This window comes from Natrix helvetica, assembly GCF_964273705.1.
Source record: "Natrix helvetica genome assembly, chromosome: 3".
Taxonomy (NCBI): domain Eukaryota; kingdom Metazoa; phylum Chordata; class Lepidosauria; order Squamata; family Natricidae; genus Natrix; species Natrix helvetica.
Window position 1 is genome coordinate 25669755 of NC_138549.1, and position 24203 is coordinate 25693957.

General features: G+C 40.3%; 1 protein-coding gene across 2 annotated transcripts in view; it reads right to left on the reverse strand.

The window, feature by feature from the left end:
* Positions 1-24203, reverse strand: part of PCCA (propionyl-CoA carboxylase subunit alpha) — a 239420-nt gene that overhangs the window by 210071 nt on the left and 5146 nt on the right. For both annotated transcript variants that reach the window (XM_081946260.1, XM_081946261.1), the window contains exons 2-4: positions 12756-12839; positions 11002-11049; positions 10814-10882 (exon numbers count right to left, since the gene is read on the reverse strand). In XM_081946260.1, coding sequence (XP_081802386.1) covers positions 10814-10882; positions 11002-11049; positions 12756-12839 — 201 coding nt within the window. The remainder of the gene's footprint in view (positions 1-10813; positions 10883-11001; positions 11050-12755; positions 12840-24203) is intronic.

A 24203-nucleotide genomic window follows, 5' to 3' on the forward strand; every position in this document is an offset into this window, starting at 1 on the left:
AATCATACAGATTAGGGAAGTGCAATTTCATGAGCTGTGCATTCAAATGACAGTGACATAACTAAATTAGCTTCTACGCATGAACCCAATCGAATTCTGGCTTATTTATTTAGGAAGCAGAGCAAGGTAAAATATGAGTAATATTTTTAAAAACCTAATATCATTTTCCTTAATACTGAATATAATAGTCAGTGCTGATATGAAACATCCTAAACAACATCACTGACAAAAAGGTCCCATAAAAGCAGGGATAAGATTATAAGAAAATTCAGACATTTGCACTATACAGGTAGTTCTCAACTTATGATCACAAGTGAGATTGGAGCTTCCGTTGTTAATGATGCAATTGCTAAATGAGTCACCCCAATTTTGTGGGCTTTTCTGCTGTGACAGTTAAACAAATCTAGCTTTCCCTACTGACTTTGCTTATCAGAAGCCCCTTGGGAAAGTCGCAAATGTTATGACACAACCCTAGAATATGCTAGTTGTTAAGTGCTTGAATTTGGATCACATAATCACAGACATTCTCCAACAGCCGTAAGTATGAGGACTGATCATGAGCCACTTTTTTCAGTCTTATCATGCAGAGAACAAAGCTGTGCAAAGGCTCTCCTAGCTACGACTTCCATCTGTTCCTCAGCAGCAATCCTGAGTCCAGGAGGACCCCCCCTCCCCTGTTGCACACAGGGTCTGTTTGGGGCAATGCAGCCCTATCCAGCACCAGAGATGGTGTAGTTCTAGAACCAGAGAGCCCCAAAACCCAAAGCCCAAAGTCTTGCCATGGTTCAGTTGAAGCTTGTTCCCCATACTCTCACAGCCTCCATCACTAAGATAGTGCTCCAGCCACACCATCGCATAATTTGCTGGGAGCACAGATGTACATGATATCTCATCTAGTCATCTCACCCAGTCATCTCATATCGCTGTTAAATAGGAGAGTGGGAGCACCGACCCCTGCAGCACTTCCACATATTAGAGGATTAACATAGGATCTCTCCTCTCCAATCATCAATTGGAATTGGCCCCAGAGAAAGGAGGTGAACCAGCCCAACCCATGCTTTCCATCCCCAATTTCTGAGTTTATCCAGAAGGATGTCATGGTTTGATGGTATGAAAAGCTGCTGAGAAATCAAGCAAAGCAAGAAAGGGATTCACCACCATCACCCCACCTACACCAGAAATCAGCCAAAAGCACAACTAAAGCCGCTTCTATTCCATACCCACTCTGAGATTTGAAACCTAACTAAAAAGGATCCAGATAATCCACTTCATCCAGTGCCCTCTGAATCTACTGCACAATGTTCCCCAAAAAGAGGAAACTGGATACTAAGTTTAAAAAAATGTCCCGTAGGAAGAGGCAATTGTGAAACACTGACTATCAAGGGATAAAGAATAGAACAGAAAAATAGAAAATGGGGTGAAAAACCACAACCTGAAACAATAATAGTTTCTCCAGTAAAATTAGTCTATGTAAAATTGCTTTTCTTTTATCATTATCTTCTCTAGTATGTAAAAAATTCTCATAAACATACTTTCTTCCACCATAATGCTAAAGTCACTCATGCAATAGCAGCAACTGCTTCATAGTGTTTCACAGCCCTCTTTAAGCCAGGGCCCGCAGGCCAGATGCATCACGCACAGGTCACGCCCACTCCCGATTTAGCGAAGGGAGGAAAAGTTGCAATACGTCACAGTGACAACAATGTGTTGTCATTAGTTTGACACCCTTGCTCTAAGTCGTTTACAGAATCCGCATATGCAACTATCCTAAACTGAAGCTGGAAAGCCCAACTTGCCAAACATATATAACTGTTTTAAATATGTTGCTGTTATTATGCCTCATAATTAAACAATGTATTCTTTTTCTTTAAAGTTATATTTGTACTTTAATAGGTCTAAATGTTTGCTTTTATATAAATACGATGGAGAAAAAGCAGTTAATGATGCATGGTCTCATTATTTATTTATTAAATTCCTGTATCATCTCATAGCAAGATGCCTCAGCAGCATATATTAGAAGCTATTAGTGGCAAGTGAGTACAAGTGAGCAATTAGAAAACATAACTGTAAAAAAAAAAGTATGAAATTTTGATAAGCTCTTCCCAGAGGTCTTCTCATCTTTGCCTATGCTGGTGCATTTCATTTTAATTTACCTGATTGTTAGCTTCCAGTTTGTTCAGCTGGAAACCACAAACAAACACTAATTACTTTGACATCACAAAGTCATATTGTCCTTACCTCCTTCCCAGACAGCAGGGATAAATTATAAAGGGTAGACAAGATAATAACTTGATAAATGATGAGTCACATCACCTCTTTGTCAATCATCCATGAGGGCTCACACAAGATACCACTCAATCTCATTACTAAATCCTAAAACTACAATGACAATACACACCAGGAATTTTCTTTCAAACAGCAAGCCACCTTGCTGGATACAATCCAATAGATGGTTACTGAATTTCCACAATGTTTTACATTTCTCTAAAAAATATTCAAACATGAGAGGAAAAAGAACATAGTGGAAGCCACTAACTTGCTGCACAAATATATAACATTTTGCACATTACGATGTTCAAATTTTCCAAGTTACATTTTTATTCTTGGACTTTAATCGTATAAAGCACACTTTATACATTCTATTATATATTCCACAAATGTTATTTCTAGGCTATTGCTGTTGAATTTTCTGAAATAAAAGGTTCTCTTTCTGACTCAAAATTATTTTGAAACAATTTAAACAAGCACTCAACCACATTTATTTTCCTTTCATTCTGCTATCCATCATCCTCATATTTTTCTTTCCCTTTGTATGTTGTTTAAAATTATATTTTAGACCAAACTGTTGCATTTCTAGTATAAGGCTTCCCTAAAATTAAGTTCCACCAATATTGTAGCAATCCTGATTGAAATAAGTTTAAATGAACACACGTCTGTGATCACTAAAAAACATATACAATATTGTCACTAGTATCTAATTCAAGCCAAGAAAGAACAAATGTTTATTCATATCAAAGCAACTTCTAAGGAATCCAAGAAATATCATTAGTGTTTTTAGTGAAAATATCCATCAAAACATTTTCCTCACTTTTTAGAGAGGGAGGGCTAGTTTGTAGAGTAAAAAAGAATGGAAGTTGTTTCTTTAATTATTATTATTATTTCTTTTTCTATCTATATTGGTTTTTATACTTTTTTACCATTTTGTCTTTTTCAACATTGCTTTATATATGTTCATTTGTTTATGTAAAAATTTAAAAAAAAGAATAGAAATGCAAAAAAAGAAAGCTCAACCAAATAATAAAATATAATTCAAAAAAAAAAAAGAAATTAATTCCCACTCAAAATCATTTCCCAACTAACATATTCCTAATTAATAATCTCAGCTTCTGAAAACTTATGTCAATTTATAGTGAAATACAATAAGCCTTGAACATGATAATTAACTGAAAAGCATGCAGTTTTGTTAAACTTACCAAATCCAGGCCTTAGTTCATGCAACAACAATGCACTGCATTACATTGCTTGGCAGACAAAATTCAGCAAGCGTTTAATTAGAAGCCCACTTATCATCTATCAATTTGTTAAACACTGATGAGGATTTTATCTATTCACATCAATATTTGGATTTCAAAGAAAACTTGCCACTAATAATATGGACTATTCCTATGCATCCTTTGAATATCCTTGATTTTCAAATACATTACCGCCATGGTGCATGGCATTCTGATATTAAGATCTAACTTTTTAACTGTATTCTACATTGTTTAAAAATTGTTCGTTTAAAAAAATACCTTTATGTTATTGACATGGTGGGAAATCCATATATACAGTAAGTATAAATTACAATTTCCTTAGAGGGGATTTTAGGAAGATCTTGAAGAGGCATACAACATCTTTAGTACTACCTGCCTAGTAAAAATATGGTGGAAGATACGTTATATGCATATTAACATCAGAATGACCATTGTCTTACCTGAAGGGTCGTTTTCAGGGCGCTGCGAAGGAGAGTCCAAGCAAGGGTTAAATACAGCCAATCTGCCCAGAACTGAACTGAAACTTTAAACCATGCCTCTGGTGCTGATTATCTTCAGATTTTTTCAATGAACACGTGGAACTGTTGCGCGCTGAGAAGTCCAACAATGTAAACAAGTCAATAAGAAAAACCAAACCAACTGGAACCGTAAACGTTCGAACTGTTACCAGCAGAGCCAGACCTCAGGGTGGGGTGGACTCTCCTTCGCAGCACCCTGAAAACGACCCTTCAGGTAAGACAATGGTCATTTTCCAGGGCGCTGCTCTGGAGAGTCCAAGCAAGGGACATGCCCAAGCTAATTGTCACTAGGGCGGGAAGCAGCAGCATTCAGATTCTCTCCGCTGGTGTGAATGCCTTGAAGAACACGCCTCCCGAATGCCCCTTCCGCTGATGCAAAGCTGCCCAACTTATAATTTCGGACAAATGGAGACAATGAAGTCCAGGTAGCCGCCTTGCAAATTTCCTCAATCGGAGCCTGGGTCGCCCAGGCTGCCGTGGTGGCGGCGCTCCTAGTCGAATGTGCTGTAATGTGGTGAGGCACAGGTTTGGACTGCAGAATCTTTAAAGCGCTCCATGGCACAGGACCTAGCTACTTGAGGGATCGCATCCTACCACATACTTCCCTGCGACCAATTCGCTCTCACAGGGAGGGACTCCTCCTGGTGCCGTCCACTAAGCAGTGCCAACGGGCGGCGCCTAGGAGTAGAGCCTTCTCTGTGATGGGCCCGACCCTCTGGAATGACCTCCCCCCCGATATCAGGACCACCACCGACTTCCGCTCCTTCCGACAAAAACTGAAGACTCACCTGTTCCGTTTAGCCGGCTTGGCCCATTCATAGTCTTATCTTACCTTCTGGCAGATATTTTTAATTGGGTATTTTTAGTGGTTATTTTTTAAACATTGTTTTAATTGCTTTACTTTAGGTACAGTTTTTTACAGCCTCCTCTTTTAAGTATTTAGTATTTAACTATGTTTGTATTTATTCCTATGTATTTATGTGTTTTAATCTGACTGTACACCGCCCCGAGTCCCTTTTGGGAGAGGGGGCGGTATAAAAGTTTGAAATAAAGTAAAGTAAAAGTAAAGAACATGAGCAAGGGTGATGCAGGCCCTCAGCCACCCTCCGATCGTAGAGGAGGACACTTTCCTGCCCTGGGAAGCCAGCTGGAATGATATGAAGAGTGATTCAGATCGTCGAAACCCCGCCATGCGCTTGAATGACCTGCGAACCGTCCTGCGCACATCTAGCAAGTGCCAGCGTTTCTCCCTCGAATGTCTAGGATGCGGACAAAAGTCCGGGAGAACTACCTCATGGGCTCGGTGGAACCAGGAGTTGATTTTGGGGATGAACGACGGGTCCAGCCTGAGAATTACCCTGTCTTGTCGAATCAAGGATAAGTCCTCTCTGACGGACAGGGCAGCCAACTCCGAAATACGTCGAGCTGAGGTGATGGCGACCAAAAATGCTGTCTTAAATGTCAGATGTTTGAGACTGGCAGATCTGAGTGGTTCAAACGGGGGGCCAATAAGGGCACGCAGAACTACATTGAGGTCCCAGGATGGATATCTGTGAACCACTGGGGGTCTCAGGTTAGTTGCGCCCCTGAGAAAACTGCAAATGGTAGGATGCTGGCCGAGCGAGGAATGTCCATCAGGAGCCAGAATGGTTGAAATTGGCTGAGGGAGATCTCCTGTGAATGGATCCGCCACGGTGGTTCAACAAAGAGGCTCACCAGGTCCGCAAACCAGGTTCTCCTGGGCCAGAACGGTGCCACCTGCAATACCTCCACCGCCTCCAACAGGATCTTCCGAATGACTCTGGGAAGTAGAGGTAACAGAGGGAAGGCGTACAGTAGTCCCCGCGGCCAAGGGCAGTGCAAGGCGTTGACTCCTTCGGCACGCGGGTTGTGGAACCTCATGAAAAACCTTGGAAGGTGCGTGTTGGATGCGGTGGCGAACAGGTCTACCTGCGGACGGGCGAACCTCTGGGACAATTGCTGGAACAGGTGCGGATGCAGGCGCCACTCCGAGTGTTTGACCATAGCCCTGCTCAGCCAGTCCACCTGGGTGTTGGTCGTGCCCGAGATGTGTTCCACCTGTAGGGACAGGAGGTGTTTCTCCACCCACCATCCTAGGACTTCTGCCTCTGACATCAAGGATCTGGAGTGAGTGCCCCCTTGGCGGTTGATGTGCGCCTTTGTCGCAACATTGTCCGTCAGTATCCGCACATGGCGCCCTTGTATGCTGGTCTGGAACTGGCAGAGGGCCAACCTGACTGCCCTCAGCTCCAGCCAGTTGATGCTGTGAGCAGCCTCGGAAGGAGACCACCTGCCCTGCGCCAGTTGACTGTGGCAATGAGCTCCCCAGCCGTAAAGGCTGGCGTCCGTCGTGATGGTGAGACGGACGGGTTCTTTGAAGCGGAACCCCTTTGTCAGGGCAGGGGACAACCACCACCTGCGGGAATGCCGTACCTCTAAGGAGACCGGGATTAGCCTCATCGAGCTGCTATCGTTGGCTCTTTGGTAAGGGAGCAGGAGCCACTGGAGCGGACGGGAGTGGAGTCTTGCCCAAGGCACGATGGAGAGGCACGAGATCATTTTGCCTAGAAGCTGAGACAGCTGAACCACCTTGGCCAGGGGTGACCGCTGCACTTGTGTGACCCTCTCCCTGAGGCTGGTCACCCTCTCCGGAGATAGGAAGACCTGGCAGGAGATGGTGTTGATGATGGCCCCCAGATGTGGTAGTCTGGTTGTCGGAAGAAGATGACTCTTCTCCAAGTTTATGGAGAACCCGTGGTCTTGAAGCACCTGGATAGTGTACTCCAGGTCTCTGGTTGCCTGTTGGTGGGATGACGACTGGATGAGGACATCGTCCAGGTAGCAGTGCAGTCTTATTGGATGGGATCTAATGAAGGCCACCACCACTGCGAGGATCTTTGTAAATGTCCTGGGGGGCGATGATAGGCTGAACGGCAAGGCTCAATAGTGGTAGTGGCGGCCTGCATAAGTGAATCTCAGGTATCAGCGGTGGGCTTTGCAGATGGGTACGTGGAGGTAGGCCTCTTTGAGGGCTATGGATGTCAATATATCCCCCGGCCTGATGCATCCCAGGATGGACTGGAGGGATTGCATTTTGAACCTCCGATAGGTTACATCTTTTTAGGTCCAATATTCCCCTCCACCCCCCGGAATTTTTGGGAACCAGGAACAGGATTGAGTAAAATGCTGTCCCCTCCTGACCCGCCGGAACAGCCTCTATGGCCCTGATATCCCTGAAATGCCTGATCTTCTATTCCATGAGGGACCGTTTGACTGGGCATGAAGGGACGGAACACCTGATGAAGTGGCGGGGGGGAGGGAGAGGAACTTCAAGGTGAGGCCCATGCGGATCGTTTGTAGGACCCACTGGTCCGACGTGATCTGCTCCCACTTGGCGTGAAATAACTGGAGACGCCCTCCTATGGGAGCTGATCGTTGATGGTCATTTGTATCTCCTGAAGGGGTGTGAACCAGACCCCCCCCCGAAAGCGGCGTTTGGAGTAGTGTTGCTGGCGACCTCTGTCGTGAAAGGACTGACGGTCCTGGGACCGATCGGTTTGCTGGGGATACGCCCGATGAAATGGGGCGGAGCTAGTGGAAGGCTCAGTGTTCCAAAAGGGCTGCCTTCTGTAGGAGTTGGGACCCTTCCGATCGGACTTCTTAGTGACCGATGGCATCACCTTCTTCTTGTCCTTGTTTTCTACTAGGACAGGATCCAAGACCTCCACGAAGAGCTTGCCCCCTTTAAAGGGGGCTGTGACAAGCTTCCACTTTGAACCCATATCCACGTTCTCAGCCACAAGAGGCGTCTGGTGGTGACATTAGACGCTAGGGCTCGAGAGGCAAACTTGGTAGCATTCAGGGTGGCATCGGCGGTGTACTCCGTGACTGCCATGATCTTGTTGATAACCTGCCTCAACTTGGTGTCCTTGGCAGGAATTTTTCTCAGCAACTGCCTCAACCAAAGCAGGGCTGCCCTGGAAAGGAAGGAGGCTGAGGCGGATGACTTAATCGCCCATGCTGCCGCCTGGTGAGTTTTGTGGCAAGCAGTCTCGGTCCTCTTGTCCTCAGCCTTGAGCCCCTCTAATAAGTCAGGGGGAAGGACAGACGTAGATGTGAGTGCCGCCATGGGAGGATCAATTGGAGGTAGCTTAAGCAAATCCTCCAGGCTGGCATCTACTGTATAAAGCTTCTTATCATTGTTGCTGGGGGTAGCCATGGTAGCAGGCTGCGCCCATTGCTTTTGAACCATGTTGAGGAATAGTTTGGGAACTGGGACTATCTCCTGAGCCGACACAGGTTCTTCGAAAAGGTCCCCACATAGATCATCTGGGACTTGGGCCGTCGGAGCCAAGGGGGTAGACCCCATGCGGGTCACTACCTTAGCATTATCCAGGATGGTTTTGAAGTTGGTCAATTTAAATAGGCCCGAAAAGGTAGGCTTTTCGGAAGAACCACCTTCATCCCCCGAGAACTCGGGGTCCTGCCTAGGTAATAAGTCTTCCTCCTCCTCCCAGGCCGAATCCTCCAAGGCTAGGGAGGAATGGGGGGACTGAGGAGGCTAGGAGAAGGATGCAATACTGGGAGCTGCCTGGGGCTCTAGATGGCGGGTCCCGCGAGTGCGTTTTCCTCTCTGTTGCATGCCCGCTTCAATGCCCTGGGAAATAGCCCTGTTGATGACCTCTTGCATTTCCGCTGAAAGGTTGGGCTCCTGGTCCTCGACTGAGCGAAGCCTGGGGCCGGGTCTGGGGGGGTGGAAGTTGCGGTGCCAAGGGCCCCACAGGGGCTGGCCCCTCCTCCAGGTCCGAAGGACAGGCGAAGAGGTCCGCCTGATGCGCCATCAAGGGGCCTGGTGAAACTGCCATGGCCAAAGAAGCTGTGGGCAAGAATTCCTGGCCTTCCCCCTCGCTATCGGAGATAGGTTGAGCCTGGGCAAGGGCAACCTCTCCGGAGGATTCCTGAGAGTCCACCAACTGGGAAGCTTGGGCCTGTTGCTGGGCCTTGGAAAATTGTTTTTCTAGGGCGTTCTGACGGCATAAGGCATCCTTATCCTGCCCCAATCCCAGCTTAGGCCCGGGTTTGGAATAAGGTTTGTTGCCTCTGATGGCCTCCCTGGCAGCCTTGCTGGCCTGCCTAGCAAAGGCTCTGGAGGAAACCCCCATTGGTTCAGGGTTTTCTGGGGTCTGATCTGCCATGGCGTTAATAAAGAGCCTTAAACGAGACAGGTAGGGAACCACCTCCACTCACCACCTCACAGTAGCCCACCGCAAGCCAAAATGCTCAGGAAGAAACACAGAAGGTTGCAGGAAGAGATTCAGCCAGGCAGGGTTATGGCACGAGCAAATCCAGCTCCCAGCACCTGCAGGAACGTAAGGGTTGTGATCCAGGCGACCACAAGCACTTGCCGCTTCAGTCCGAAAGGCTAGAGGCCCAGATCGCCGGTCTGACCGGTCAATGGGGTCTCCACGCGGCTCCTGCTATGAGTCAGGCTTCAGCAGCTGCGGCATGCAGCCAAATCGAAAACGAAAATGAAACAGGCGGCTCCAAATGGAGGTCGGAACTCCTTGCAGCCTCTCCAGATGTTTTAAAGTTGCCGCTAATGCTTAGGAGAGCCCTGAGGGTCCGCGCCGAACACCGGCTTGTAAAAAGCACAGACGACAACGGAGCTCTCAGCAGGGATTTCCTCCTGCAGCAGGGTTGCTGCGGTGGTGCTGGCGGCGGGAGTCCGACCCACGCGCTTCCCCAACAGCTGTCTGTGATCCTGCAGGGCCCGCGCAAGATCGGGACACCGGGAGGACCAAGGGGTGAGAGAGAAGCCAAATTGGGATTTAAAGTAAATTTCTCTCACCAAGCCTGCTCCAAAGTAAAGAACACGATCTTTTCCTTTCAGTAATATAATTGAGAGTCCAAGCAATCTATCTAGAATTGAAGAGAAACTCGAAGCGCGTCCACTGGGCTAGTTGAATTGAAAAAAACTGGAGATAATCAGCACCAGAGGCGTGGTTTAAAGTTTCAATTCAGTTCTGGGCAGATTGGCTGTATTTAACCCTTGCTTGGACTCTCCAGAGCAGCACCCTGGAAAAATTAATCTTCTTTCCAAGCTTCCTAAGATGTTGTCTCCTCTCTCAGCTTTCTAAGCTCTCTTGCTCATACCTAGTATATATCTTATATTATTGTTTCTATGGTAGCAGTGATATCATAAAGCACCACTGTATTATCCAATACTTGAGGGCAATGCACCCACAAGTCATTTATTTTTTAAAATGTCTTCTCTTACTCCATAACTACTACATATTGATATTGAAGAATATATTAATGTCTATTATTTCAGTCATTGTTGAAATGTGGATATTAGCTTTAACACTACGAAGAATTCAAAGATGTATTTAAAGATAAATATAAACTTTCTATCATGATTTGGATCTCTCGTCTCATCATATTCTTTGTTAATAGAATTTTGGATATCTCAACATCCTTTTCAAAATATATTTGATTGAATAAAAAAGACTTGTGAAATGATATTTCCTTAAGAGTAATGTATTTTACTCTGTCTGTACACCGCCCCGAGTCCCCTTGGGGAGAGGGAGCGGTTGACAAATCCAATAAAATGAAAAATGAAAAGAAGGGACATCCTATTAAAATGTAGCTTAAAATAATGGCAAATATTCATTGAGTATTTGGATGGGATCAACACAGATATTAATCTAGAAAGTAATGTTATAACAAACAATGGGTACTTACAGCATTTGAATCAACATCACTGTGTATGGCAACTGTTTTAATTCCCATCTTCTTGCATGTTTTAATTACCTAGTCAGGGAGTGAGGAGGGAAATATTGTTTCTTTTAGTTAACTGCTTTAAGTAAAAGCAAAGAACTACACAATAACTACAATTAAGATTTGAGATGTTAATTTGAGATGTTACTTACCCTACAGGCAATTTCTCCTCTGTTTGCAATAAGAAGCTTATCAAAAGTCTAGTGAAGGAAGAGGAAGAAAAAAAGTATCCTTCATAAATATAATGTAAACAGAGATATTTACACTTACATTTGGTGTCATTCAATGAATACAAAAATGTGAAATCTAATCACTAAATATATTAAAAATGATTATTTACAAAACGTTAGTATGATTCAGTGGTGAGTTTCAACTCCCGTTCCAACTGGTACGGTTGGAACGGGGCTGGCAGCATCCTTGTTCTAGCGCCTCCGCGATACTCTGCGATGCTCCAGCTGCTCCGCAGAGCATAGCGCAGGCGCTGTACACGCCATGCACGTGCGTGGCAGTGCAGAAGCTTTAAAACACAGGTAAGGAGCGCGGGCGGGCAGGTGGGTCCTCCAGAGCACCGTACCGGAACAGTATCCGGTGCTCCAGGCTGGCTCCAGTACACCCATACCGGAGCGTACTTCCGGCAACCCACCACTGGTATGATTTCATATAAATAAAACTGACCTAAGAGTGGTAAACAGACTTACAACAAACTTGTGCACTTTCTTTTTTAAAACCTTTATTTAGTTAAGCAGAACAACAAATTCCTTTTAAAAAAGGAATGAGGACAAAATTATCACAGAAATGTATATGAATGTATGTGTATGTGTATATACAAAAAATATTTACACAACAGTTTCAACAATGGATGCCATATTTGATAATAATCTATACATTACCTGCAATATATCTGTAAAGAATTAATTTGTAAGTTGCAAGTAACTTTAGGTCATTGCAAGTAGGACAATAAATATAGTTTTCCAACACTGAAAGATTAGTGCAGGGCTCTCAAACTCACAGCCCGCGGGCCAGATGCATCACGCATTGGCTACACCCACACCTGGTTTAGCGAAGGGGGGGGGAAAGTCACAATATGTCACGTGACACGAGTTTGATACCCCTGGACTTGTGTGTTAACACTAAGAACACAGCAAATCTACTGTTTTATATTCTCTTTTTATAGTCCCTTGTTCACGGATAAGACAGGGTTGAAATATGCCAAGTTATTTGATGGATGAATCCCAGTCTTTATAGTTATTTATCTGCCATTGATGGTATCTAAGGCTCTTCAAATTTAGTTTGGTTTTGATATAGTTAATGTGTGCCTACAATAGTATGCTAAGAACCAAAGAAAAGTTTCAAAGCAACCTAAGTTAAAGAGAAAGTAGCTTTCAGCATAAAGAAACATAGGCAACTATCTATTATTGAGTTGAATAGAATAGAATTCTATGTCAGTTAAGGTGGTAACAATTTATATAAATACTGAAGAGAACATAAGCCTTAATACAGTTCTGTGTCTTTAATGAGACATTAGCAGAGAGATGGATATCCCTATCACATCTAACCTATGTAACTGTGCAACATCTTATTAACCAAAGTAATCTCCAATCTATGGATGAATGAAACAACAATAGAAGCTGATTTTAAATCAATAAATAATGCAGGAAAAATAAATCTGATTTCATTTTATTTAAAACAAATCTTACCAATGAAATTGAATAGTAAACATAATTGCAGCCATGAATTAAATGACTTACCCCTATTGTTACACTAAAAATTACAATCGTAATGATATTTAAAGTCTGAGGAAACCATTCTTCTCCTTTAAGTCTTAAGACATATACTTTAACTCTTTAATGTCCTAAAAATAAATATAAGCTATACTGTATCCCAAAACGTCCATATAAATAATTACCTTTTCATTTGGATTATAAACCGTTGAGTGAAAGCCACGAGAAGTGATTAGGCACCATCTATTGCCTGCAAGCTGTACAATATTCTGCAAAGGAAAGAAAATAAATGAAATTACTATTAATCACAGATCTTGGGGAAAGGCTACTTTTTACCAACTGTATGACAAAATAAGAAAAAAGAATTTTGCCAGCTTCTGAAAATGTTTTGTATGTCCATCATACAAATATTAATAAGTAGTATTAAATATTTGTTTTATATTTATTCATATTAAATAATGGAAATATTATTTTTAAAATGTCAGGTATTGTAACAAACTTCTACATCAGATGAATGACTTGATTAAACATAAAATAGTCTCAGAATTACAGAACAGAATTGGATGAACCTTAGAGGTCTTCTAGTTCAACCCCCTGCTCAAGCAGGAGACACTATACCATTTCAGACAAATGGCTGTCCCATCTCTTATTAAAAATCTCCAGTTGATGGAGCACCCACAATTTTTGAAGGCAAGCCATTCCACTGGATAATTGTTCTGTCAGGAAATTTCTCCTCAGTTTCTCCTTAGTTGCTTCTCTCCTTGATTAGTTTCTATCCATTACTTTTTATACTGCCTTGAGATACTTTGGAAGACAGCATGACCCCTCTTCTTTTGGAGCCTTTCAAATATTGGAACACTGCTATCATGTTACTCCTAATCCTTCTTTACAGTTAATTAGACCTACCAAATTCCTGCAAGTGTTCATGTTTTAGCCTCCAGCTTCCTAATCATCTTTATTGCTCTTCTCTGCACTCTTTCCAGAATCTCAAACTCTTTTTATATTGTGGCAAACAAAACTGAATGCAGTATTCTATGTATGGTCTTACCAAGGCATTATAAAGCGGTACCAACACTTCATGTGATCTTGATTCAATCCCTCTGTTAATGTAGCCTAATATTACATTGGCTTTTTTTTTTTTTGGCAGCTGCAGCACACTGCTGGCTCATATTTAAGTGTTTGTCCACTGGGACTCCAAGATCCTTCTTACAGTTACTAGTATTGAGCCAAGTTCCATGTATTGTATACCTGAAGATTTGTTTTTTCTTGCCTACCTAACTAAAATTTTACTTTTCTCACCACTGAATTTCATTTTGCTAGATAGGGCCCAGTGTTCAAGTCTGTTGAGATTCATCTGGATCTTGAGACTATCTTCTGGGGGTTTGGCTACTCCTGCCAGCTTGGTGCCATTTGCAAATTTGATGAGATCCACTTCTATTTCCTCATCTAAATTATTGATGAAGCTATTGAAGAGTACTGGACTTAAGACAGAACTTTGAGGTACCTCACCGGTTACTTCCCTCTATGTAGATATAGATTCATTAAAGACTGCACATTGATTGTAGTTTGTCAGCCAGTCTCAAATCCAGTGATGATGCTATCTATCCCACATATTTTTAGCTTACTAAGAAGTAGGTTGTGGTCTACCTAGTCAAATGCCTTACTGAAATCCAACCCAAATTCTATGTTTGTAGCATTTCACTGGTCCACTAATTTATTCACTTTCTCAAAGAATAAAATAAGATTTGTATGGCATGATCTGTTTCTGACAAACCCGTGTTGGCTTCTGATTATAACTGTGCTTGCTTCTAGGTGTTCGCAGATCTGTTGTTTGATTAAGATCTTCCCAAGTATTGATGTCTGGCTGATTGATCTCTAGTTTCCTAGATCCATTTTCCCCCTTTTTTGAATATGGGAATCACATCAATTCTTTTCCAGTCCTCTGATAGTTCTCCAGCGCTCCAGGGTCTTTGAAAGATATGATTCAGTGGTTCCGAGATCACGTCTGCCAGCTCCTTCAGAACTCTGGGATGTAATCCATCTGGTCCTGATGATTTGGACAGGTGTCCTCTTACCATTTTCTTACTTAAAGATGGAGTCCTAGTCTGTCTTTTACGGCCCTGTTTTTGCTGGGTTGGGCTATTTTTTACTTTTTGCAGGAAGACAGCTGCAAAGAAATAATTAAGCCGCTCTGCTTTCTCCTTGCTGCCCATCACTTCCTTGCCATCTTTTCCCATTAGTGCACTGATTATTTCCTTGCCTTTTTGTGTGTCTTGTTTTTTACATGTTGAAAGAAACTTTCGTATTATTTTTGACATTTGTCACAAGTCTTGGTTCATTCTGACCCTTAGCTTTCTTGACTTCATCTTTTCCGATTTGGGACATGTGTTGGTATTCTGCCTCAGTTATGTGTCCCTCTTTCAATTTTTTGTACTTATTCTTTTTGTCTTTCAGTTCATCAGAGTTCTTTATGCAATCATGCGGATTTCTTCATGGATTTCTTATTTTTCTTTATAAGTGATACTGTGCTGGGATTTTATAATCATATTTTTCAGAGTCTCCCAAGCTTTTTGAATTGTTTTCCCCCATAAGATTTTCATCCATGGAATCCTTCCCAAGCTCTTTCTAAGTTTGCTGAAATCAGATCTTTTAAAGCCTAAGATGCTAGTTTGATTTTGTTCTATTGCTTGTGTCTGCGTTATATTGTATTCCAATAAGACATGGTAACTCTCCCCTAAAGTTCCTGCATCTTCAACCCCCTCTATCATTTCTTGTCTGCTAGTAAGAATTAAGTCTAGTATAGCTGATACTCTAGTTCTTTCTTCTTCCTTTTGGATTACAAAGTTGTGAGCTAGGTTTGTCAGGACCCAGTTCGATCTCCCATTGATACAGAATCTCAAATAGTTTAATGCAAAATATTTTAAAGTGATACATAATTTTATGACTAACAATACCATAAAACACTATATTTAAAATAAAATAAAATAGAATGGAACAAAAAGTTTGTATAGAATAAAAATCTAAGATAATTTATTATTTTTACAAATAACTCAAGGTGACGAACATATCCAATATATCTTCTCCCTCCTATTTTCCTTATAACAACAACCCAGTGAGGTAGGTTGGACTGAAAGAAAGTGACTGGCCCAAAAATCACCCAACTGGCTTTCAAGGCTAAGTCCATTTCTAGCATTAAACAACATTAAATAAGCATATACAAAAGAAAGATGGTTTAATAATGCAAAAGGAATTTGAAATAACAAACCAACATACCAGGAAAAAATGCCAAATAAGTTATATTTTATCAATCAGCAAAATTAATAAAATTACTATGTCCAAAACAGAAACTTCAGCTCAACTCTAGATACAAAAACAACAATATTCCAGTGTTGTTAGAAAACCATAGATGAGATGAGTTGACAAAAATTAAATTAGGCTACCTTTTCCCTTCAACCCAATTCATCCCACAAAAAATGTGGCTGTATTAGACAAGTACAAGTATCCTTTTTCATTACATCCCTACATTGGCCTCTTTTAAAGATAAAATTATTTAGTTATGTAATATACGTATTAACTTTGTGAAATTTACTAAAATGTTTTATACATAGTATTAAATTAAGAGGGGGAACGCTGATTTCTGACTTCATTTCTGTGAGGAATTTTAAAGCAGTGCAAAAAGACAGTGTTTCAAATTCTCTTCTTGAACACATACTTGTAGGTGAACATGTAAAAGCAAATCAAATATAAAGTATTGTCATTTTCAGAAACCAACAATTAACTTCTCAATTATCATACAGATTGTGACATGGACATTTTGGGAAATGAAGATGATATGGGAGTAATAGCAGTATTTCTATGGTGATTGCCACAGGACAATGAGGGCGAATTCTTTTGGGCTCTGCATGTCATCACTTCAGAAAATGCCTAACTTGGCTCTGCTGGTGTGTCACACACCTCCCACATAATAAACAAAAGAGAAACAATTCCCTGTCTGCCCCCACCTGAAATTTTCAGAGGCTCAGGAGGCTATGTAATCACTCGCCCCATTTCAAACAGCTTCCACAGCCTTTGAAAACTGTATGAGAACTGAGGTTATGCTTTCAAGAATATTTGTTAGCGAACACTAGCAAGTCACCCAAAACATCGCGGCATGTCACCTTTGACCCATGTCATATGTTTTCATGGGAAGTATAATGAAAGGCAGCAAGTTACCCATTCTATAGGAAAGGAGATTGGAAATGCAGTACAGATCCCAATTTTTAGCCCACCAACCTCAGTTCTAAGGTCAGATGACAGGATTCTGATGGCCTCAGGTTAATGCCAGAAGTCTGCATAAGATTGTGTTGCTCCACAACATGCAGTGAATATAAGCACAGACATGGCTTATGTAACAGAGAGCTAACTGGGTTGTGATGATGACATAGTCCTGTCTGAAATTTGCCTGCACCAAAAACTATGGTGTCATGGCAATTAGTCTTTATGACATCTTAGCTGCCACCAGAAACACTGCCCCACATATGACTGGATGTGGCTGCCTATATGTTGCATGAGCCTTAGGGACAGGATAAAGCTGTGGCTGGTAAGCATGTTTATTCCTCTATTCTTAACCTGTCCGAATAATTGCATTCCACAATTCTGTTCAAGGTTACCTGGTCTCTTTTAAGGAAAAACTAGATAGTTGTTCCTACACGCTGCTGTGGTATGTTCGCAAGGGGTTTTTTTTGGGGGGGTGAGGGGAAACCACTCAGTGTAGACTCTACTTTGACAGGGCTAGCAAGGTGTGTTGAGTAAGGTCTTGAGGGATTATTTGGGATTCGTTTGAATTTGTTAGGACTGATGAAGTTGGATAAGGCTCTCTTTTACATGAAATCTGTTACCTGCAATTACAGTTCTGTCTTGCTAAGCTGATTCGTGTGGCTAGGAAAAGTGTTTGGGGCTCGATTCAGGCTATCGTTAATGCTTCACTAAGAGAAGACAAGCTCTATTAATATTGAAAGAGATGGTCATTGTGCCCCTTCTAAAGAACCCCTCTCTCAGTCTAACCAATCTGGACAACTATCAACTAATCCTTAATAAAGGTGGATTCCCACCTTTTTGGCCACATTATGCATATTAGAGGTTTTGGAAACAAAAGCAAAAGCAGCTAATAAAACTGGATATTGGTGGCACATCTCTCTGAAACCACCTTCAAATGCTGGACCTTCAGAACCTTCCAAGGAGAAAGTGCAGGGGGAAAAAAGTTCATGAAATAAATAAACTCTTGAAGAACTTCTCAGGGGGTTCCCTGAAAGCTGTGCTTGAAAGTTCCACTTTTTTTCTCTTTTGTGAGAGAAGTGGGGCAGTCAAAGCATAGAAAAGTATTTTCAAGCATTACCAGTAAGAAAACGGATATATATATGTTTTATATAGAATATATAGTAAATTATATAGTGTAATATAATTTCCAAAAAAGCAGATTTGATGGTTTGGCGGGCCTCAACATTCCCTAAGGGGAAGCAGCGGCCTTAGCAGTTAATGCTGGGCTTGTCGATCAGAAAGTTGGCTGTTCAAGACCCAAGCACCACTCGACAGCGTGAGCGCCCGTTTTTGCCTCAGCTCCTGCCAACTTAGTAGTTCGAAAGTATGCAAATGCAAGTAGATAAATAGGTACCATTTCGGCAGGCCTCAACACTCCCTAAACTTAATGTTTGTGATGACAGTAACACCTAACTAGCATTATGGTTCCCAATTCTATTTATTTCCCTCTTCTCATCTAGTAGAGCCATAAACAGCAGTTCAAAAACTCTACTTCAATTTTAAATTAATTTAGTGTGTTAGATTTGAATCTTAAATTGTGCTCAGTTTTTACTATTTGGTAAAATAAATCAACATAAATTGAAGCTTGCGTGAATATAAGAATGAAGCAGGTTCTTTACAGTTCTTTCGGTCTCACACAGTGTTAACTTTAAATATTTCCTCTTAGGATGTTCCAGTAGTTTCTGATCAATCCATCTCTAGTAATCTCAGAAGAATGTTCTGAACTACATGTAGCTATTACATTTTACAGATATACAACCATGGAGGATAACGAATTAGGAAGCAAATAATATAATTACCATATAATATGATTTTATTTCAGTCACAGCTATTACAAGTAGAGGTAAATAATTGTAAAATAAATGCAAAAACCCCAGGGAGCAACTTTAACATATCATGTGTAATAAGATAAGGCTGTTACACCATGAGATGAACTTTTATAGACATGCAAGCTACTGTACTAAATATTTCTACCACTTTCATATTTTTTCCATGCTAACCATTTCTATCTCTTTTTTTTTCCTTTTCATGATCTCTTCTTTCTTGTGTCCCTTAACCTAATATTTTATAACCTGTTAAAAATAATAGTTAAATGGTTTAATGGTTTTAAACATTTAAAAATTGTTAATTTTGCACTTGATTATATGTTTTCCTAAATGAATGAAGTTGCACACAAGATTTACATTTTAACCATTTAAGCACAATTTTGGAGAGCATCTAGTGCGATCTAGAGCCACTTTTGAACCAAATGCAATCCAATAAAGCACCTCCACAATCCACCCAAGACTGGTTAAACATCTGCCACTTTTTTTATCTCCTTACCTATTTTAACCTTTTTGGTTAGCTATCTTGCTTGATAAACAATTCTTAGAAGCTTCAGCACTTGCAGATTATGTTCCAAACTATTTTCTAGCCCAGTGGTTCTTAATCTGTGGTCCACGGCCCCCTGGGGTGGACACAATGTCACCACAGGGGGTTCACAAAGGCTTGAAGAAATGTTATGATTTAAATATTGAGTTAGCAATAGCAATAGACTTATATTCCGCTTCATAGTGCTTTACAGCCCTCTCTAAGCAGTTTTACAGAATCAGCATATTGCCCCCAACAATCTGGGCCCTCATTTTACCCAAATCAGAAGGTTGGAAGGCTGAGTCAACCTTGAGCCGATGAGATTTGAATTGCTGAACTGCAGCTAGCAGTCAGCTGAAGTAGCCTGCAGTACTGCACTCTAACCACTGCGCCACCTCAGGTCTAGTTGCTGTAGTTCATGGCCATGGTCCATGGTCACCAAAGATATTTAAAGGGTATCGTGGTGAAGAAAAGGTTGCGAGCCACTGTTCTAGACTATTTTCAGATAGCCAAGTAAAGTATCGATTTAATAGGATTTATGGTACTAAAAGCTAGATAGGTTCCAACATAAGCTGTATCTATCCTTTAAAATGTTTCTATGGTTTGCTGCTTTGTGCCCAGCAAAAGTATTAATATGTGCTGAAGTAAAAGCAAACCAATCTACTGCTTCTGACAGACTTCAAAATTGACAATTAGTTACACCAGAGACTGAAAAATGCTCTCAACCAATAGAATATATTGGGAGCATGAATAATTTTTCAGGAAAATTAAAAGCTTTATTCATCAATTTAAAAAGAAAATAACCTTCTTTCATCTGTAAAAGGGTGTCATAGAAAACAGTTTATAAATTACTCAAAAACAACCGATACAGTAAAGTGATTGCATGATCCCTATACTTTCCCAATCCAAAATTTAAGCACCAGCACTTGTTACATCGGAGTAGAATGTGCAAATGACTCTTCAAAGATTACACAGTGCTTAAGCCAAATGAAAACAAAGGTAAAGCTTTGTTTTTCTTGCACTAAGCAAGCTATACACACACAATCTCATCTTTCCCACTCAACCAAGTTAATCAATACTGTCTGGAGGTGATGAAAGAAATCTGGTTCAGGAAAACTCAATTATGCCTTTTCTTTTGCAAGGAGCTGCTGATAGGTCGATCCATATTTACACTTCATGGCCAAAAGTTTATAAGATGGCACTGCTTTTACTCAGGCCTGATATATTATACATTCCATAATAAGTGCATAAATGTGACCAAGTGGCTTTCAAGGAGAATCCCTTACAGTTCAATATATCGCAGTAGCCCAATATATTTATGTGTGCTGAATACTGGACTGTCAATACTTTATTCTTTATAATATACATTGTTGTCGTTGTTGTCATGTCCAACCCACCACAAACCCATGGACAACGTTCCTTCAGGCCTTCCTGTCCTCTACCACCCCATTTAAGCTCATGCCTACTGTTTCGGTGACTACATACACGTACGTACATACATACATACATACATACATACATACATACATACATACATACATTGTAAAGGGCTAGGAGACTAATCCTGGGAGACAGGAGGAAGACTACAATCTAGACAACAGTTTGTAAACAAATCCTGAGTCCAAAGAAATGGTGAGGATGACAAAACGTACTCTCAATTTGATGGGAACTTTCTATGAGATTGCAGAAGAACTGTTATTTGTTACAGTTAGTTAAAAATCTTATCCTTGTGACTATGGTAATAGGTGGCAAATGTCCATCCTTCAAGACAGTTCAGACAGGAAATCATGAATACTAACTAATACTACCTTTATAGTAAGAGTACAGTAATGACAGTACTTCTGAATGGGCATGTTTTTCAACATTGGCGATCTTTTTCAACACTGGAGATCTTCATCTCCTAGCATTCCCCATTCAGTAGGATAAACAGTGATATAAACCATGCATTAGAGATATAAAATGCTTCTGAATCAAAGTCAGAAGGTGACTTGCATGCATGTTGCATCTACTGGCAATCCTTAAAGAAGTTGCACCTTTTCTTGGGTTTCTAGAGTAGCCGCACAATTTCTAGAAAAATGTATACTTGATCTAAAGTGGTGATGATAGTGCAACCAGCTGTTTCATAGCCCTGAAAATTCCTGGTTCATTACTATAGGAGCCAGTCATAAAAGCCTCAGATTCTCACATTCCAAGTTGCAAAACCCAGGCCTTTTTTTAATTTAAACAAAATCCCAATACAAAAACCCTCCAAACCTGCTTCTTGTGGCCGCAGTTGGCATGAAAAAAGAAGCAAAGCCAAAGTTTCTTGTGTATCATTAAAATAATGATGAACTATTATTTGATCATTGGTCACTTCCAGCTCTTTGTGACATGATTTACATTATTTGTCTAGGATTGTTTCTTTGTATCTGCTTCTTTGTAAGTAAGTTCACATTTGTGCCTTTAGCAGTAGTGTGTAATCACCTTGGTCTTCCCTTTTTCTTTGTTGTTTTGGTGGGTTTTTTTTTAAGAATTTTACTTTTCAAGCATTCTGTGAATCTTATTTTTGCATGCAAGAGCAAATTCCTAAACATTCCTGTGGTGTCATTATTAGTGCTTTTGGTGAACATAGTTTTACTTCATCTAGCATTGAATTATTTGCTCTTCTTGCACTCTAACATATTCTCAGCTATTTTCCCACTTGAAATATCAAAGAGTGTAACACAATGCATTTTTTTCTTTCATTACCAATACAAGATTCCTTAAGTTGCATTTAATTTTATTTTCCAGAATGTTTGACTTTAAATTAATGACCAGACTTTATATATAGTATACATTTTAGGACTGCCTTCTATGCATCTTTATCATTTGCACCAAATACACAATAATAGACTTATTTATTGTTGCATTTTATCAACAAGTTTAAAATGAAGGATGGTCTTACTTTGCCTACTCATTTCTCAAACATGGATTTCAGTTTTAAAATTACAGGTTTCACTTCAAGCTCTCCTTTGTTTTTCATTTGCTCTTTAAAGCAGCAACTGCTGAAAATCTGAGTCACACGTATGATGTTGCAAAGGAAATTAGTACTTTCATTATTTTCTTGCTTAATTATTTGTATTCAGCTTGCACATTAATCAAGATTTCAGGAACAAGCAGCATTTGGAACTTGATTTTGAGAAAGATGTCAAAACAGAAATCAGTTAATAATTGTTCTTCAGGAGTCAGCATATCTCTTTTCAGTTCAACAAAGGTTCTCTAATCCAGTTGTGCTTTACATTTGTATATCAGGAAAATATTTCTTAAAATGGAATTTCACTGAAAAAGATGGTTTAAGCTATCGTTCTTCATACTGTCACCATTTTTGTATTGCTACTTTCAACAGAGCATTATACACAGTGAAATATTTCCAGAAATTTACTTATTTTTCTATGATACAACTTATGTTTTTTAATTAAAGAATTTCAATGTGTCATTGAATTGAAGAAAATATTATTGTTCACATTTTACTACCTAGCACGAAGAGTAATCAGATTCATCTGAACTTACATATTTTGAAATGTTTGAAATCTTTCTTGGACTTTTTAAAGTATATTTTTACATATTTTGCTCAGAACCTAAACTATATTTGATCATTGTGTGCTCTCTTATTTAAATGAATATCAAGATCAAATCCAAGTATACCCTCCTTCCTCTTTCCCATTAATCTAGCATTAGAACTTGTCACTTGTATAATTTAATTTTCGGAACTGGACAGTATAGCATATAAATATTTTGTACCTATAGTGTATATAAGGTTTTATAGGAATTTCTATTCCTAATCTCATTTCGTTAATGCTCAAGTCTGTTACCTGGTCTAAACTAGAAGAACATTTGCCAATATCATAAAGTTTCATTAGTAATTTTGATAAATAAAGGATTGTCTTTATTTTATATTCTTATCTTTTCATTGATCTCGGTATAGGGATTTTCAGGAAAGTTTCTCAAATTCAGACATCTACTTTGATGCACGTGAAAGGTAAATTAAATAGAGTTCCTCTGTATATTTGGGGAAAGAAATACATTATAACTTTATATTTTTATTCAAAAAGGTATTGAAGGTATTAAAGAATAAATATGACTAATTTTCTCAAATAGAAACAGAAATAAAATGGGGGAACAGAATAAAACTTGTAAAATATCATACTATTTGATTAAAATTACACATTTAAGAAAACCCTAAACAATACAGCCTAACTACAAACACAGACCTAAGAAGTCACCCAGACAATTTTTCATGCCTAAGGCAAGACTAGAACTAGAAGTCTCTTGGTGTCCAGCCAGAGGCAAGGACAGCCACAGAAAAATTACAGTATATCATTTTAAAGATGTACCCTGGAGCATGCCCGATTTATTAGACCTATCAGGACAGTGGATAGAAATGGAGAAAGCCGGTCCAGCAAACCCTGAGTTTTTGAAAGCTATCTATAATAATCTATGATAATCAGAACAATGGAAGCCAACTGGCAGCTTACAGAGCAGACATGTTACCAAGTAAATTGTGCCTGTAAACACCTACACTGTCACATCTTGAACCAGATGTAGCTTACAAGTTATTTGCACAAATGCAAAATAACCCGAGGCATAAAACTTCCCAATTCAGGAAAAGATATAATTGGTGAACACACTGCATCTTTGCAAAAGTTCTCCTGGAGTCTGCCACCTGCTATTTAAGCAAAAGCCATAAGTAGAGGAAGAGCTTCAAATTACATATGAGTTCCATCTGGGAAAATCCAATCCTATCAAGAGTTAAAATGAAACATTCCCTGAAAACTGAAGACCCAGGAACCAACAACTATTCAAACTTCCTATGGTTGAATCTGAATCTGTTCCTGTCTGAGGAATAGTAATTCTGACACTAGGAATAATCCGAGGCTTACTCCTAGCACCAGCAAGAATGGTAACTATATGCTTCCACCTTAACAAAGTTGCATGTGAAGCTCTAAAGGTCTACTTAAACAACTTACTTC